Below are 15,363 nucleotides of genomic sequence, written 5' to 3'. Positions count from 1 at the left end.
GCATGTAGAGAGGCAGCAACAGGGTAGCACTGTGCCCCGGGCACTGCCTTGCACTCAACGAAGTGAGCATGCAGGAACCAGGCTGCAGCACTAAAGGTCAGAAAGCTTCTCAGACAACTTGGCAATGAGAGGCTTATTTCCCTGATTGTAATTTGTTATATTGTTTCTTATCTGCAGTTAACATATTGTGTTACACTGAATTTTGTTTCCTATTGAATCAACAACAATTAAAAAAAAACAAAAACAAAAATCAGTGCTTAACACATTCAGTAAGGCTAGCTTGTTGATTCAGAGGTCACTGTTGTGTGTGAGAGTACCCCTGGAGGAGCCCTGGCTATAGACATATGTGTCAGGAGGCAGATTAGCTGGAGCTGTGGTAGGGGGGCGGGCAGGGGGTTGGATCACAGCGCCATGCTGTGTGAGTGCTGCTGCTGTAGCGTCTGCTTGGGTATGTCATCATTGAAGCACTGAGCTGCAGCATGAGTGTAGGGAAATACCACAGATTACTACAGGGAGGTACAAACAAATCATCAAACTGGATGCGCTGAGCAATAAAATAAGGATATGCGCTGAGGAACATGGTGAGTCTAAATTTCAAATCTGTTTGTATCTTCTGCCGTTCAGATTTAAAAAAAAAAAAAAAAGTTTTTCTTCAATGGGGAGGTGTTGTGGGGGGAGGAGGGGTCTTGGCTACACTGGAGGTAGTGTTAGGATGACAAGGTAATCCGTCTGACCAGAAGTGTGTGTCACTCAGTGCTGTTTGTCTGGTACTGCAGTTCCGAGAGAAACGTGTTGCAAACTACAATGCATGGAGATTAACTGGGATTGATCAGAATATTCCAGAGTTTCACTTCAAAAGCTAAATGAGAGGAGTAGGACCTGTCCTTTGGTACAGAACGTTCTCTGTACTCTGAGTGTAGAGCTGTGTAGAGCTAATTTTGCTGAATTAGCAGCATGTTACATTGTGTTTGTGTTTTTTTTTTGTTTAGTTCCCACTGTAGGGCTGTCTTGTTGATCTTGAATTAACATTAATAACGACATATCTTAACAGAAGAGTTTAAAACGCAGTCCGGTAATTACCCCTGTATGTCTGGAGCTGGTGGCTGTTGAGTATATCCCATCACGAGCCTCATGAATTGTAATTTGCTGATTTTACGAGGCAAAAGAAGTCTTTAGAAAGCCAGCATGCTGGAAATTTCAGACACTGCCTTGCTATTTTATTTCCATGAGTAGCTTTGATTGTCTCGGAGTTGTGGGAGTGTAAAAAGCCTCAATTCAGTTTAGACACTGGCAATACAGTCATTTTAAACCAACTAAGTTAGGAATTTCTGCATGCTTTTCAGAGCTCAATAAGCCTTGTAGAAATGTGTCAGACTTTAAACAAAACAACAACATTACAGGACAAAAAGCACGCCTCACTGATTGTTTGCTTGTACACGCTTTACATTACAGTCACAACAACATTGGCAGGATAGTGCTTATAACAAACTCGCTCTGAAGTAAAGAAACTGAAAACAAATGTTTTATGGAACTTGAAAAGGCTTCACTATTGATGCCATTGCTTGAAATAGTTTCCTGTTAGTACACCAGCCAGATTGAATTTGTCGCGGATTCCTCTGGTAATCTTTGGACGTCATCCTAGCCGACGTTTTCCTGTCATGCTGGTGCAGCACTGTATTCTGCTCTCTGCTCTACCCAGAGTACACCCTGTCTTCTCCTGTCTGCGCTGCCAGGCTCATTTAATACATGTCAGCCTACACATGTTTGTTGTTAATGCTGTTAAGTGTATTTCAGGTTCCAGTGATGATGGAAATACTTTTATTATGCAGTATCTTGGTATGCATTGCAGAAAAGCAGGAAGCTCTTTATTGATTCCAGTGTTTTGTTTTGTCTTTGTTCTCATACCACTTCGCTGCCTGAGGTTCTTGTTCTTTCCGCTCTTCCACTAAATGAAGCAGGTCCTGACCTCATCTGAGTGCTCTTTAAAACACCCTTGTTCCTGATGAAAAACGTACTGTGAATTCAGTGTGTATCAAGGACTGGAACAATCTAAATGCAGGCTTTATGCCATGGCTTTATCAGCTTCTCCTGATCGATTACAAATAATAATAATAATAATATATGTATTAAAATAAGCTATAATCCAGTGAAAGCACCCGATCTCAAAATATCCCTGAGATCTGCACACAGCTGGCAAGAGTAATGATTTAATTGAATCCAGTTGTGTGCATCTCCTACTGTAGTACATTTACCAGTATGTGGGTATTTACAGAACGGCCTGTCTTCTACCCTGGCTCTTGTGCTGTTTCTATTTTCCCCAAGTTGGGGTTCAATGTGCAGGGCAGTATGTGTGGTGGTGGTTATACAGTTCTTCTTTTGTCAATTCTTTATGTGCCTTTCTGTTACTCCTATCTAAAATGTGAAAGGCTGGTATTGGCAGTGTGTCTTAGATGCTCAGAGTGAAATATAACACACTGTCACGTCTGTGATTGAAGTGCGATACTTCCTTCACACTTTGCCAGCTGCATGTGATTATAAACGTTGGTATTTGGGAACACCCTTTGACGGTGTGAAAGTCAATTGCAATAAAAAAAAAAGAACAAAGGAGGCTGAGAAAGCTGGTAACTGCAATTTGTTGGTAAAAATTCCTGCAAGCAGCCTTCATCTTCTCCAGTGGGAAAAGCCTGGAGAAAGTTACTGCAGAACATTGCATTTTTATTCACCCTCCTTCTGTTGCGTTAAAAGCCTGTTTTGGAATAAGGAGGTGTTTATTATTTGGATTTTTACTGCCCTAAAAAAATTGTGAAGCTTCTTACTGCCCTAAACAAAAATTGTGAAGCTTCTTACTGCCCTAAACAAAAATTGTGAAGCTTCTTACTGCCCTAAACAAAAATTGTGAATGCTTCTTACTGCTGTAGACAAAAATTGTGAATGCTTAATGCGTCAGAGTTAGGTTTAAGTATAATTTAGTGATTGTTTTTTTCACATCCTGTCTCATGCCTTGTGTGGTCAGTACACAGAATTTTGGCTGAGCTTTAATAGAGTTTCACAAGATTCAAAGAAACGAAACAAAGGATTTAACGTTCCTTAACTGCCGGGACAGAAGCCACGTTCTATAAATGTGATAAGAATTCTGAATCATCTTTTTAGGATGACCAGCCCTACTGTACCAGCCCTGTTTGAGATTACTGGTAACTGGAAAAGGACTGAAGGGGTGTTTTAAAGTAGAAACGGATCTGCAGCACAGAACCGAGTTTACTTCGGGTCTGACACCTACAGTGTGACTTCAGACCCCTTGAAGGGAGTGGGTACTGCAGTGCTAATACTCCATTTACATTCAGAAAAAAAAAACAAGTGAATACGTTCGCTTGTACTGTACTTGGTATGTGCAGTAGAGTCCCCATGGTTATCAATACCCCCCACCCCCCATTAACCTAAGGGAGTCTCTATCTTTATCTGTGACTCAGCTGTGAAGAATTCCACAAGATCCCCCTTTTTATCAGAATAACAAGCAGCATGTGTCATTTAGGGTCATTTTCTTTTAGTGAACTAACAGACTAACAGATATATCAATATAATCACCGTACACAGATTAAAATAGAGCATTATATGATTGATTTCAGTGTTCGGTTTTATTTATTCTTGCAAAAAAAATTATTTTCCATAGCCAGCGATATGTTTTATTATCAGATATGCAAAGACTGTGCATGCTTGCAGGGTTAGGCACAATCCTGGAGACTGTGTGATGTCCTTGTGTAGATTAGACAGTGAATTTACAGAAGAGATACGGGAGGAACACCTGTTTAACTGAGAAGAAAGGTTTCTGAACTTCAAGAGGAATAATGGCTTACTGTTTATAGCTTATCAGCCCTTATCACTGTGTTCACCAAAGGTGTGTTATTCCATTCCATGTTAGTGGTGAGGTTACAGTAGCTGCATGGTGCTGAAAAGGGAACGGGGGAATATAGTCCGTGGAACACAATGTATTTGTATTGTGTTATCAGGGATGTTGCTCAAAGCAGTTAAAAACTGTTTCTAACTAGAGCGGAAGACAATGTCAGCAAAGTAATCATACTGTAGCTCCCCAGAGTGTGGGCTACCCTACGTAGTGGGGTTGTGTACAGCAGCTGGCAAGGTACCATGCATTCTAATTTAAATTACCTTTGTTTCACAGGAAATCTCTATGTTGAAGAGACCAACTTTTCAGATACTTCCTTCCTCAATATACTGCACACTGATGAAGGCACTAGCAGAAATGTGTGTCTGTTTCTTATAAATCTCTTCCTCGTTTGCAATTGCATTATGAGAAATTTAAATAATTCTACAGTGCTTCATTTTGTAATCGCTTTAGTCTTTTAGGTTTTGCTACTGCCTTTTGTAATTCAGCTTCAAATGCTTGTTCTTAGCGTTTCATAATTAGGATTAAAGGACTCAATATTCACAATATATCTCGGGGACCCCATTTCTGAGACATTAAAGTCTGTGATTTGTTTGAAGTGCAGCGGTTGGCAGGTTATCAGAGAGAATATCACAGGATAAATACAGAAGAGCCGGGCCTCTCAGACTGGAAGGAGGCTTTCATGGATGTTAAACACACTTGTGTTGGTTTGTACTTGTGTGTTGTTACTGCTTTTGTTTTTAATACTAGGGTTTTATTTTTGGGTGGTGAGGGTATTTTGTTTATCCCAGGTAGCTGTGGAACAATCAAGTCATTTCCTTGCTCTTAAGTTGATGGGAAGGCCGTTTGCAGGTAAAGATTTGAAGTCTTTGTAATATTTGTTTGTGTTACTGTAGCACTTCATTGTTTAAATGCATTTTGTAAAAATAATCCTCGTAGTGTATTGCAGCAGCAGACATCTCCCTGGATTCTAGCAGTCTAAGAGAGTAAATGTTGGAGCATTGCCTAGTTCACTTCAGCACCTCTTATCCGTACAGAAAGCAGCTTGAATGTACCACACCGCAGTGCAAGGCAGAATGCTCTTCACAATATGAATTGGTCCCCTGGGGTTCTTTTTTTATGCTTCCTGCACACTTAATGTCATTTTTTCTGGATTAACTTCTGAATGCTGGTCTTAGAAGAGCTGTTAATCTTATTACAGCACATTTGAACTTGGGTCGTAACCAGCTGTTGCTGTCAGGAGAAAGCAGTTTTATGCCTGTCTTTATTCTAGAGTCAAGGTAAAATCCCTTGTGTTGTAATCGTTTTTCACGTGGAAGTGTTTCATAGCTGTAAGCTGTTTGTTTTTATTTTATTGCTTCAACAACATTACTGGGGAGTTGGTTTCAGACCCTTACAATTCTCTGTGTAAAAAAGTGAATGCCCCTTTGTCTAATCTCCATTTGTGACCCCTGGTCCTTGTTTCTTTTTTCAGGTCGAAAAAGTCCCTTGGGTCGACCTTGTCATTACCTTTTAGAATTTTGAATGCTTGAATCAGGTTGCTGCATAGTCTTCTTTGTTCAAGACTGAATAGATTCAATTCTTTTAGCCTATCTGCACGACATGCCTTTGAAACCCGGAATAATTCTGGTTGCAGAAGTGTTCTTTTTGTAGTGAGGTGGCCAGAACTGAACACAATATTCAACATGAGGACTTACTAATGCATTGTACAGTTTTAACATTACTTCCCTTGATTTAAATTGAATACTTTTCACAATATATCCGAGTGTCTTGTTGGCCTTTTTTATAGCTTCCTCACATTGTCTAGATGAAGACATTTCTGAGTCAACATAAACTCCTAGGTCTTTTTCATAGATTCCTTCTTCAATTTCAGTATCTTCCATATGATATTTATAATGTACATTTTTATTGCCTGTGTGCAGTACCTTACACTTTTCTCTATTAAATGTCATTTGCCATGTGTCTGCCCAGTTCTGAATCTTGTCTAGAGCATTTTGAATGACCTTTGCTGCTGCAACAGTGTTTGCCACTCCTCCTATTTTTGTATCATCTGCAAATTTAACAAGTTTGCTTACTATACCAGAATCTAAATCATTAATGTAGATTAGGAATAGCAGAGGACCTAATGCTTATCCCTTTGGTACTCCACTGGTTACCTCGCACCATTGAGGTTTCTTCTCTAATCAGTACTTTCTGTTTTCTACATGTTAACCACTCCCTAATCCATGTGCATGCATTTCCTTGAATCCCTACTGCGTTCAGTTTGAGAATTAATTTTTAAGCAGGACTTTGTCAGAAGCTTTCTGGAAATCTCAATAAACCATGTCATATGCTTTGCAATTATCCATTGTCGATGTTGCATCTTCAAAAAAATTAAGCAGGTTAGTTAGACACTGTCTCCCTTTCCTAAAACCATGCTGACTGTCTCCCAGGATACTGTTACCATGTAGGTAATTTTCCATTTTGGATCTTATTATAGTTTCCATAAGTTTACGTATAATAGAAGTCAGGCTTATTGGTCTGTAGTTACCTGGTTCGGTTTTGTTTACCGTCTGTGGTATAACACTGGTGGAGCATCGAACAATACACATGTAAATAGAGCGGGCATGCTGTACAGTGATCGACAGCCCTGGTGAAGGTCCGAAAAAACTGTATTTTTTTTTTTTGTTATCAATGCAAACTATACTTTTCTAAAAAGGGACTGATAATAATGCCAAGCTGAGACAGTAAATATGTTTACCTCCATATAGGAATGATATATACTGTAAATATAAATGTATTTATTTTTACCAGCTCAGGAACGTGCACATACTTGTTTATAAGAAATCAAACAGATATAGCATTAGTGTAAATAATTCCATTGGCCAAGTAACTTGCTGTTGCAATTGGAGTACATGCTGCGCACAGGTACTGTAAGGGAAGACTGATTTATTTGATTTATTTGCTCAGGTTTAGGAGCTACGTGGTGAATTGTTTTTAATGCTTAGAGGGTTGTTGGGACCAGGGCCGGGACAGGGTTGTTACCAAGTCAAGAAGATTCTTTTAGACTGCTGTACTGCAACGCCTGCTTCAGTTGACTGCAGGTCTTTCATTTTTGATGAAGACGTCTGGTGAAGTCTAATGCTATCTTTTTAACCCTTTCAGTCCTGAATTATTCTTGTCGAGTTGAAGAATAAACTATGCATATGAACGGGACAATTGTTATGATTTTTTCCTAGACTGTAATTCTGCACTACCTCAGACTGGGAACTAGGAGTGCAGTGAGGAGGCAACGGGATTTCCGACGGCACGTGTTAAGATAAGGACGGAAAGTGTTAAAGCACAGATGAGATGCCAGCTTTATTTTAATAGCCCTACACACACTGCTGTTTTAGCAACCTCTTTTTATGCTTTCTCAAAAGGCAGTTGGATTATGCATTACGCTCAGTATTTCAGTGAGGACAAGTTGTAATTGGTTTTACAACCAAGTTTTACAATGGTGTCAGGTGTTGAAACAAACTGATATTGATCTTTTAACAATGTAAAAATGATAATAAAAAGGCGCCGATTTTATTTCTGTACTTTTTATTTTCACATAATTCACTAATTGTGCAGACAGGCAGCATAAACATTTTTGTTAATTGCGCTTTGATAGTTTCAGGAACACCATCTACTTCAAACTGTGTACAGTGCAGATGCATCTAAAATAATACAAGCAGCACCGGCAGAAATGTGATATTGGACTTTTGAATTGTGGAAGCATAGCCTATATAAATGTTCTCTTCATAGCGATGGCTGCAGTCTGCTTCTGATTACTGCAGTAGAATACAAGCTGTGGTCGGTTTCCATGATGTAGTGGTTCCAAGTCATCCACCAATATAATGCCAAGATTTTACAATTGTCATTGTAGCCTGTGTTAAGACCTTGTGTCACTCCTTGCTAACTAAATCTTTTAGCAAGGGGACTATTCTGTCCATGCGTCTGGTGATTGAGTTTTCTTTTCTAATCACATATATTTATTTTTTAACCACTGTTTTCTATACTGGTGCTGAGGCAGTGCGCTCTGTGCTACAGTATACGCTCCATGGAACTGCTCTCCCTGTTGCAGTGCCCTCCCCACTCCCTGCTCTCCTCTTGCTTCCTTTGAACTGTGTGTGTATTATCATATGGAAATGTAACACGAAATTGCTTACTCCCTTTGTCTCATTAACCCAGTGTCCCATGTGCATAGAGGAGAAAGACTGTAGTCACCAATCAGAAAAAAATGTATTTCAGAACCTGCGTATGGTACTTTTTTTGTCGCTTAATAAAGTTTTAAAGACGATTTGAGAATCCAGTTTTAGAAACATGTTTAAAATGTTCATGTTTAGGGTTAACTAAAGGCTGCTGGCTTACACTTAACTTAGACTACCAAGAATTATAGCCCATTGTTTATAGTAAATGACGTTACGCTATGATGTAAACTGAATACTCATGCATCTATTTTAGGACTGAAACTGTGGGTTGATGTTTGTTGTTAAATTTCGTTTTTAATCTCAGTTCAGTTTATTTGTTGACGTACTGTACATACTGGTGCTGTGTCATGTCATTGCCAAGCTCTAATGGCGAGGTCGGGAGGGACTGTGCAGTACCTGCATAGCTACTGTTTGTTTTATTTTCTGCTGTCCTCTAACTCTCTGAACAACAGAACAAGTAATTTTTACAGTATTTAATTACGGACTAGATATACTGGTCTAGTTTGTGGTTCACAGCATTTGGAATGACACCTTTTTTTAGGATCACACTGACAGACTGGTTGGATTTGCTGACACACTCATGCTATAGCGCATGTACTTGTCTCGGTCGCTTATTTGGAGGCTAAAGGTGTTTTTGAAGATTTATGATAATCATGAACAAAATAATTATGGTCTCGTCCCTCGATGGCTCTCCTGTCCCGTCTGCACTAGCCAGTTACAGGAAGTCTACAGGAGAGGAGAGCTCCGTGAATCTGTTTGGACAGCCGCACCTGCCATTCTGTTACTGGAGTATCCCGTGGGAACCTTACATTCAGGGCATGGAGCATACCCCTCGCCAAACAGTCAGTGTACAGCAGAGCCGTGAACGTGTGAAGCAGGGAGCAAGCAGCAGACCCTCACTTTCCTTTATTACCCCAATCCTTGTTAATATCTTTAGCAGCCACTGGCCTCAGGTTTCCTCCATCGTGCACTGATCACGTTTCAAATAGTTTTTTTTTTTTTTTTTTTGCATTGTGTTTTGAAAAGAGACCTTTGATTTAAATCTCCTTCAGTGAAAGGTGTTTAACTAAGGAGTACTTAGTTTTCCTAAAGCAAGACAGAATGTAAATATATGATTACCCTTTTGTAAGTTTTATTTGTAATTGCTCTTCTTCCCGCAGGATTGTGACTCGCTGGACAGCTGCATACAGAGCACCCTGTCAGCGCTCTACCCCCCGTTCGAGGTCACTGCTGCCACAGTCCTGTGCCAGGTCTTTGATGTAGTGGAGAAAACCTACCGTGGTGACGGACTGCTCTATCTCATTGATTTCCTGCTCCCTTCCAAGCACATCCTTCAGTGCATTCAACAGGATGCCTGTGTAAGTAACTGCATCGATGGACTTCATTCATAAAAAAATGTTGAGCAAATTATCACAAAAAATCTGTTTAATGACTAACCCACAATTAATTAAAAACTGCAGTAGCATTTCATCAAGTAGCTTAAATGCATGTTGATGTTCAGAGATCTTCTGCAGTTTCCACTAGTAGGCTAGGCAAAGCCTTTCTCAAGTTAACCATTACCCCTTTCTTTTCAAAGTGGTGTTGAGGGTGTGTCACGGTGATCCTCATTGACATTTTATTTACGACATAATTCATTCTACTGTTGCTAACATTGCTAGAATGCAAGGACCTGGAAACCCCTTTTGCAGATTGGAATTCAGATGTCTTGTCTTGAGCACCACTGGCATCTTACAACGTGCCCCCCAAAGCTATCAAACACTCAACAGCGCTACATTTAGGCAGACGTTTAGAGGAGAAGATGTTTGAAAGCGTATCGGAGGTATTTGTTTTATCTGTTTCATCTCTGATATCGAGTGGATCTTGTGGTGCCTTGGATATTTCTTGAAAGGGCATTCATTGAATCTATCAACTTCCTTGTAGCTTTTCTTGATGTTACAGTGTAAACTGCGGACGTGTCTTGATGAGTTCGGTGATGTGGCAGTCGTGTTGCTAACGCAGAGCTTCTTCAAGAGGCTTGTGATTGATATCACTTTGTGTTATTGTTTAACTTGATGGACATTGCTGGTACACCAGCACAGTAAGACAGAGTCTGAAAGGCTGGATAAGAAAATTTCATTTCCTGTTGGGGGCCTCTGCTGCCACTGGATTGGAGAACGTCAGTGCCTATGGGCTACTCATTGTGCTCTGTCTAAAAATCTTGTGCTCCTCTTTTAGTTTTTGCCATGAATATGATCCGACTTGCATGAGAATGAGGAGTTTGCATCAGATAGACACACCGCCGTGTTTCGGTAAATAATAAATAACCAAGAGCAAGACTGTAAAACTGACCAGCCTTTGTTTCCATTTGTTTCATGTGACGCAGAGATTTATAGATATTGTTACATGCGGTTACACCGCTGTTGAACATTGGCAAGTTCTCACCTGCTAAGATCCGGCTTTTAAAAGCAAGGTTTATGTGAGTCTAATAATTCAGTGTATCCTCCTGTCTGGAAAGCATCCCAGAAACTTTGTACACGATGTTCCTTTTGTAGCCTTTAATAAACAGGCTGATCCTTTTTACAGGGCTGTACTACTGTAGGTGTTTTACAAGGTGAACATAAGTGATATCCCTAGTGTGAGAAGAACACACCTCAGTGGTGCCGTCAAGGTGCCTTGGCTTTTAAAATTGCTGTGTATTTTTTTTGGGCAGAAATAAAATCTAAAAAGCAGGATGACTCCAATCTAATTCAAACGCTAGTGGAAGAATCCCCCTCTATCTCTCTCTCCCCATCTCTCTCTTTCTCTCTTCCCATGTCTTTCTCTCTCCTGACACTGTCTCTTTTCCCCTTTCTCCCTCTCCCACTCCCTCTCAATCTCCAGGGACCTTGATGACCAGCTCTGATCAGATCTTTGCTGATTGTTGCTCAAATCCTATGCAGTTTGAGGGGCAGCATCTAGCCACTCATCACCACCAGCACCAGCCCCTTCCTTTTGACAGCATCCAACTGTCTATCCACATACAGGAAGGAAAGCTAACTTTGAAAAAAATTGGAAAATAGTTTCTGATACCAGCCTCAGGATCTGATAAATAATGATGTTCTACCTGTGCCTCTCATAGCTATGGTTGGACAGAGGTAAATATCCACTACTGACCTATATGTAACCAAATACATTAAAGCAGCACAAAGTGACCCTCTGTAGGGTTGCCGTGCAGGCTGCAATAAAGTTCCATTGTTACAAGACCTTGAGATGGAAAGTTAAAAGAACCCCTGACATATTAAAGACTGAATAAATTTCATTATAGTTCTCTCGATAGGGTACCACAGTGATCCTCTTTTACTTCTTGTACCTCCTGTTGGATTAATTTCTAGTCTAGTACTGGATTGTGTACACATTTACAATATTTTCAATCTTTGCTGTTTTATTTATCTGATTGGTTGGTCTAAGCTTCGCTTATAAAAGTTTATCACAGTTCTTTTGCAGTTTTACCATGCTTTCCCCATTGTTTTGCTGTTTACCATAGTTTACTCTAGTTTGTCATGCTTATCAATACGTTTTGTCATACCTCGTTTTTCTTTACAATGCTTACCGATTCTTTGCATGCTTTCACTATGCTGTATTACACTTTGCAATGCTTTTACTGTGCAAAACATTTCTTAAGGGTTGTATATAATAATAAGATAAAAATCAGTCGCTGAAGCAGGAAAAACATGAACATGTTTAGGTTTTTTTTTTAATGGTGTATTCCAGATCAACATTAATCACTTTTTTTTTTTTTTTTACAGGTCCAGTACTGTGGGTATCTCTTTCGTCATGAAGGCTGGCCTTTGTGCATTCATGAGAAGATTGTAGTCCAGCTGGCTTCTCTAGACTGGCAATCCCTACAGCCGGGTGATTTCTACATACAAGCGGTTCCGTACTTGAAGAAGACCCCGCGGATAGTGTTGAAATGCTTAGCGAGGGACGGGCACAATGTAGAGGAGCTGGAGGTGCCGGAGATAACGTACACTTCCATTTTCACCACGGAATGGCTGGATTCAATTAACCGGGAGCGCATGGGAACAGCTCTGGAACACTGCCTCTTATCTACTGACAGCAACATCTTTCGGGTGCCTTGGGAGGAGGTGGTCCGACCAGAGTTCAGGAACAAACCGAGAATGATCGAGAACATGTCGGGGATCGCTAGGGCTTCGGGTGACGGGACTTGCCCGAAAGCATTACAGGAAAGCCAGCGCTTGGCAAACAATTCAAGGCCCTCGGCCTCCGGGGGGCAGATGCAGAAAGGACCTGACATCCAGAGGACTTCCAGTCAGCCCCGCTTCGATGCTGTGAACTGGTTAGACCTCTCGGATAACATGTCAGAGGAGTCAGACCAGGAGCTTGAAGGGGAGTACGTCGAACTGGCAGACTTCCCCTTGTCCAGGTTTTTTCCACAGAAAGGCTCTTTGACTGAATCTATAAGCCTGAATTATAGGAATCTGAATAAACCAAAGACTTGCTTGGGAGCAAAAACACCTGACTGTCAGAATAATAGCACTTGTTCGCAAACCTTGATCTGTACGAACCTTATAGAACAGAACCTGAACGCGCCAAATGGGTTCTGCTCAACATCAACGAGCACATTTATTGGCATAAGAACCGGCAGCCCAGCGGAAGAAGGGAAGGTGAATGGGGCAGTTGGGGCGAGAGTAGACAGCACTTTAAATGATATGGAAGGTATAACACAGGAGATTGTTACAGCTGTGCCTGATTCAGGTTCTCTGAAAGAGCCAGGCTGTATCAGTGGAGTTCCTGATGTACAGGGCTGTGGAGAGAGCAGCACTCTGAACAAAGGGCTGCCTAGTCACAGCAGCAGCTGTAATACACACTCCCCAAGTCATGGAATTCAGACAGATTTCAGTGATACCTTATTAAGTTGTGAGAGTAACTCTGATTTACAGGAATGCAGAGGGATTCCAGAAAGAGACAAGGGGGTGGTTGTTGTTGTCGAGAGTGGTAATAGTCGTCCATTAATCACAACAGACATGACACACAGCCTAAGAGACACCCATGACAGAGCCTGTGATGAGAATGACAGCGCACTGATCAGTGCCTCTCCTGCTTCTTTCACTGAACAATCCCGGCAACAAGTGGATACACAAAGGGAGTGCAGCAACGATTGTTACCAGTTACTTACCCAGAGCGTTGATCCCCAGCACAAAGCCAACCCAATACCCGAGCACATTAATCCCTTGTCTGAACCCTCAGATGTGAGCACCGCAGCAGCTAGCCCATTGTTGTTTCGCGCAGACCGTGCTGTGTCTTCCGAGAAGCAACATAGCGATGAGCTGGAACCGGGTCTCTCCCATTTTAAAAGCACTTCAAAGGAACAGGTAGGCTGTTCAGTTGAAGGGCAGGACCGAGACTGTGTCAATGGACGTGTTTGTAATGGGGAGGAAAGGCCACAGGAGGCTGATCTGGTAAGCAAGGACTCTGCTAGTGTAGAATCCACAGAGACTGAAGAACGTAATGGCAATGCTGACAGGGCAGGACACAAAGGGGTCATGCACGGACATTCCACACAGACTGCCTCACATTCACAGCTGGCTATATCACATTCGGGAACACCTGAAGAGGATGGAATCTTGCCTGCAAGCACAGGTGATAGAGATGCAAAGGAAATAGGCTGCCTGTTGCAGGAAGCTAGTTGCACGGAGTCTTCCAAACAGGTAGAAACAGAGCACAAACCAAGAACAGCTGCAGGTGAGGATAGAAGTATGGAATGCGCAACAGAGAGCTCAGAAATCCCTTTTAATAACAGTGCGGTCGATAGAGAATCGGCAAGATCGCATTCCGTTTCAGATCTGACAAGTTCGGAACGCCCCGCCGGATTACGCGTAGGAAAGAATGGCGTTGAGAGCTGCAGCGATAAGTTGGCTAATACAGTGGCACTGGAGGATGGCCATTCATTACCAGCCACAGCAGCACAGCAGCAGAGACTGGAGGATGGTGTGGGTATGGGTGGAACTGGGTTCTCTGAGACACTTGCACAGGGCAGGGAGGAACAAAGAAACAAGCTTGAAATGACTCTGAAAGTAATTCCCAGCTCTGTAGGTGGGGATCAAGAAACTTCAAAGGAATCACACCAGAAAGGTAGACAGTATCTTCAGTGTTTTATATATAATGTTCAATGATCTATTCTGTCCTCTCTCTATTTCCTTCTTATGCAATGTGATGATCTGATTTGGGATTTTAATGATTTTTTTTTATATCACTGTGAAGCTGGGATCTGACTAGGTAGTCAATCATCAACATTGAAAAGATAATTTAATGATACTGTACAAAGCTTCCATTGAAGTGAAATGACCATAAAAAACCCTCCTACTTCACCCGCTGCCACAGCTGCCCAGTATCCAGTATTAGTCTCATGTTCTATACAGGAGAATACCAGCAGGCTAGAAAATGAATCACATACTGTAGAGAATTCAAGAGAATTGCTATCTGAAAAAGGTGGAAGTAGAAACGATGTATCTAGTTATGAAAATAGTGATTTTTCAATTTATCAATTACATTTCTTCATTTTATATATGTCCTTTTGATTTCTTTTGCAGTATAAGTTTAATTAGTTATCCTAGTTATGCTGACAGGATTAAAATAGACTGCTGTCTGTTGTAATTGTAGACATTAAAAATACATTTTAACAATGCCTGTGAGGGCTGTAGCAGTCAGTTACAGAACATCACTCTGTGTGCACAGGTTACACAGTGAAGTGATACAGTGCCTCATGGCTGTGTTTCATTCTGTGAGAAAGTAAGACCGTATCCTTGATTTTTTTTACGGTATTTTCCTAATTTTATTGTTGTTCCCAGAGGGGGAACAAATAAAAGATATTGTAGTAATTATGATTAGGTCTGTTTTTACTGTTGGTTTTGCATTAGTAGTCTTTTTCTTCTCCTAATGATCTTGTTGAAAAGCGAAATAGGAAAATGTGCGTCTAAAAAAAAAACGTCCATGCTTTTTATTTTCCACCTGCTTCGTGACTGTTGCCCTATTCTGGAATCGAAATTAGTGTGAAGTCATTTTGTTGATCACATTGGTTATACTTAAAGGTCGTGCTAGTTACTTCCTCCCCTATATTCTGACAGGGAAGTCATAAATCAGGACTCCCAATCAAGGGGATCCTTCCAAAACATTGTGGAAAGGAAGATAGATTAGGGGGTGATAGATGATTCTGAACTTAGGGAGTCATGAACAGTCATTGCAGTTGGCTTTAGAAATTATAATATGTGTACA

General features: G+C 41.0%; 1 protein-coding gene across 2 annotated transcripts in view; it reads left to right on the top strand.

Moving 5' to 3' along the window:
• The first annotated feature begins 421 nt into the window (after positions 1 to 421).
• LOC121296286 overlaps positions 422 to 15,363 on the top strand; it is a 56,629-nt gene continuing 41,687 nt past the window's right edge. For both annotated transcript variants that reach the window (XM_041221652.1, XM_041221651.1), the window contains exons 1-3: positions 422 to 581; positions 9,273 to 9,470; positions 11,877 to 14,223. In XM_041221652.1, the coding sequence (XP_041077586.1) occupies positions 579 to 581; positions 9,273 to 9,470; positions 11,877 to 14,223 (2,548 nt within the window). In that variant the 5' untranslated portion in view covers positions 422 to 578. The remainder of the gene's footprint in view (positions 582 to 9,272; positions 9,471 to 11,876; positions 14,224 to 15,363) is intronic.

Source organism: Polyodon spathula, chromosome 21 (genome assembly GCF_017654505.1).
Source record: "Polyodon spathula isolate WHYD16114869_AA chromosome 21, ASM1765450v1, whole genome shotgun sequence".
Classification (NCBI taxonomy): Eukaryota; Metazoa; Chordata; class Actinopteri; order Acipenseriformes; family Polyodontidae; genus Polyodon; species Polyodon spathula.
Note: the sequence above shows the minus strand (reverse complement) of the source record. Positions and strands in the feature narration are given on the sequence as shown.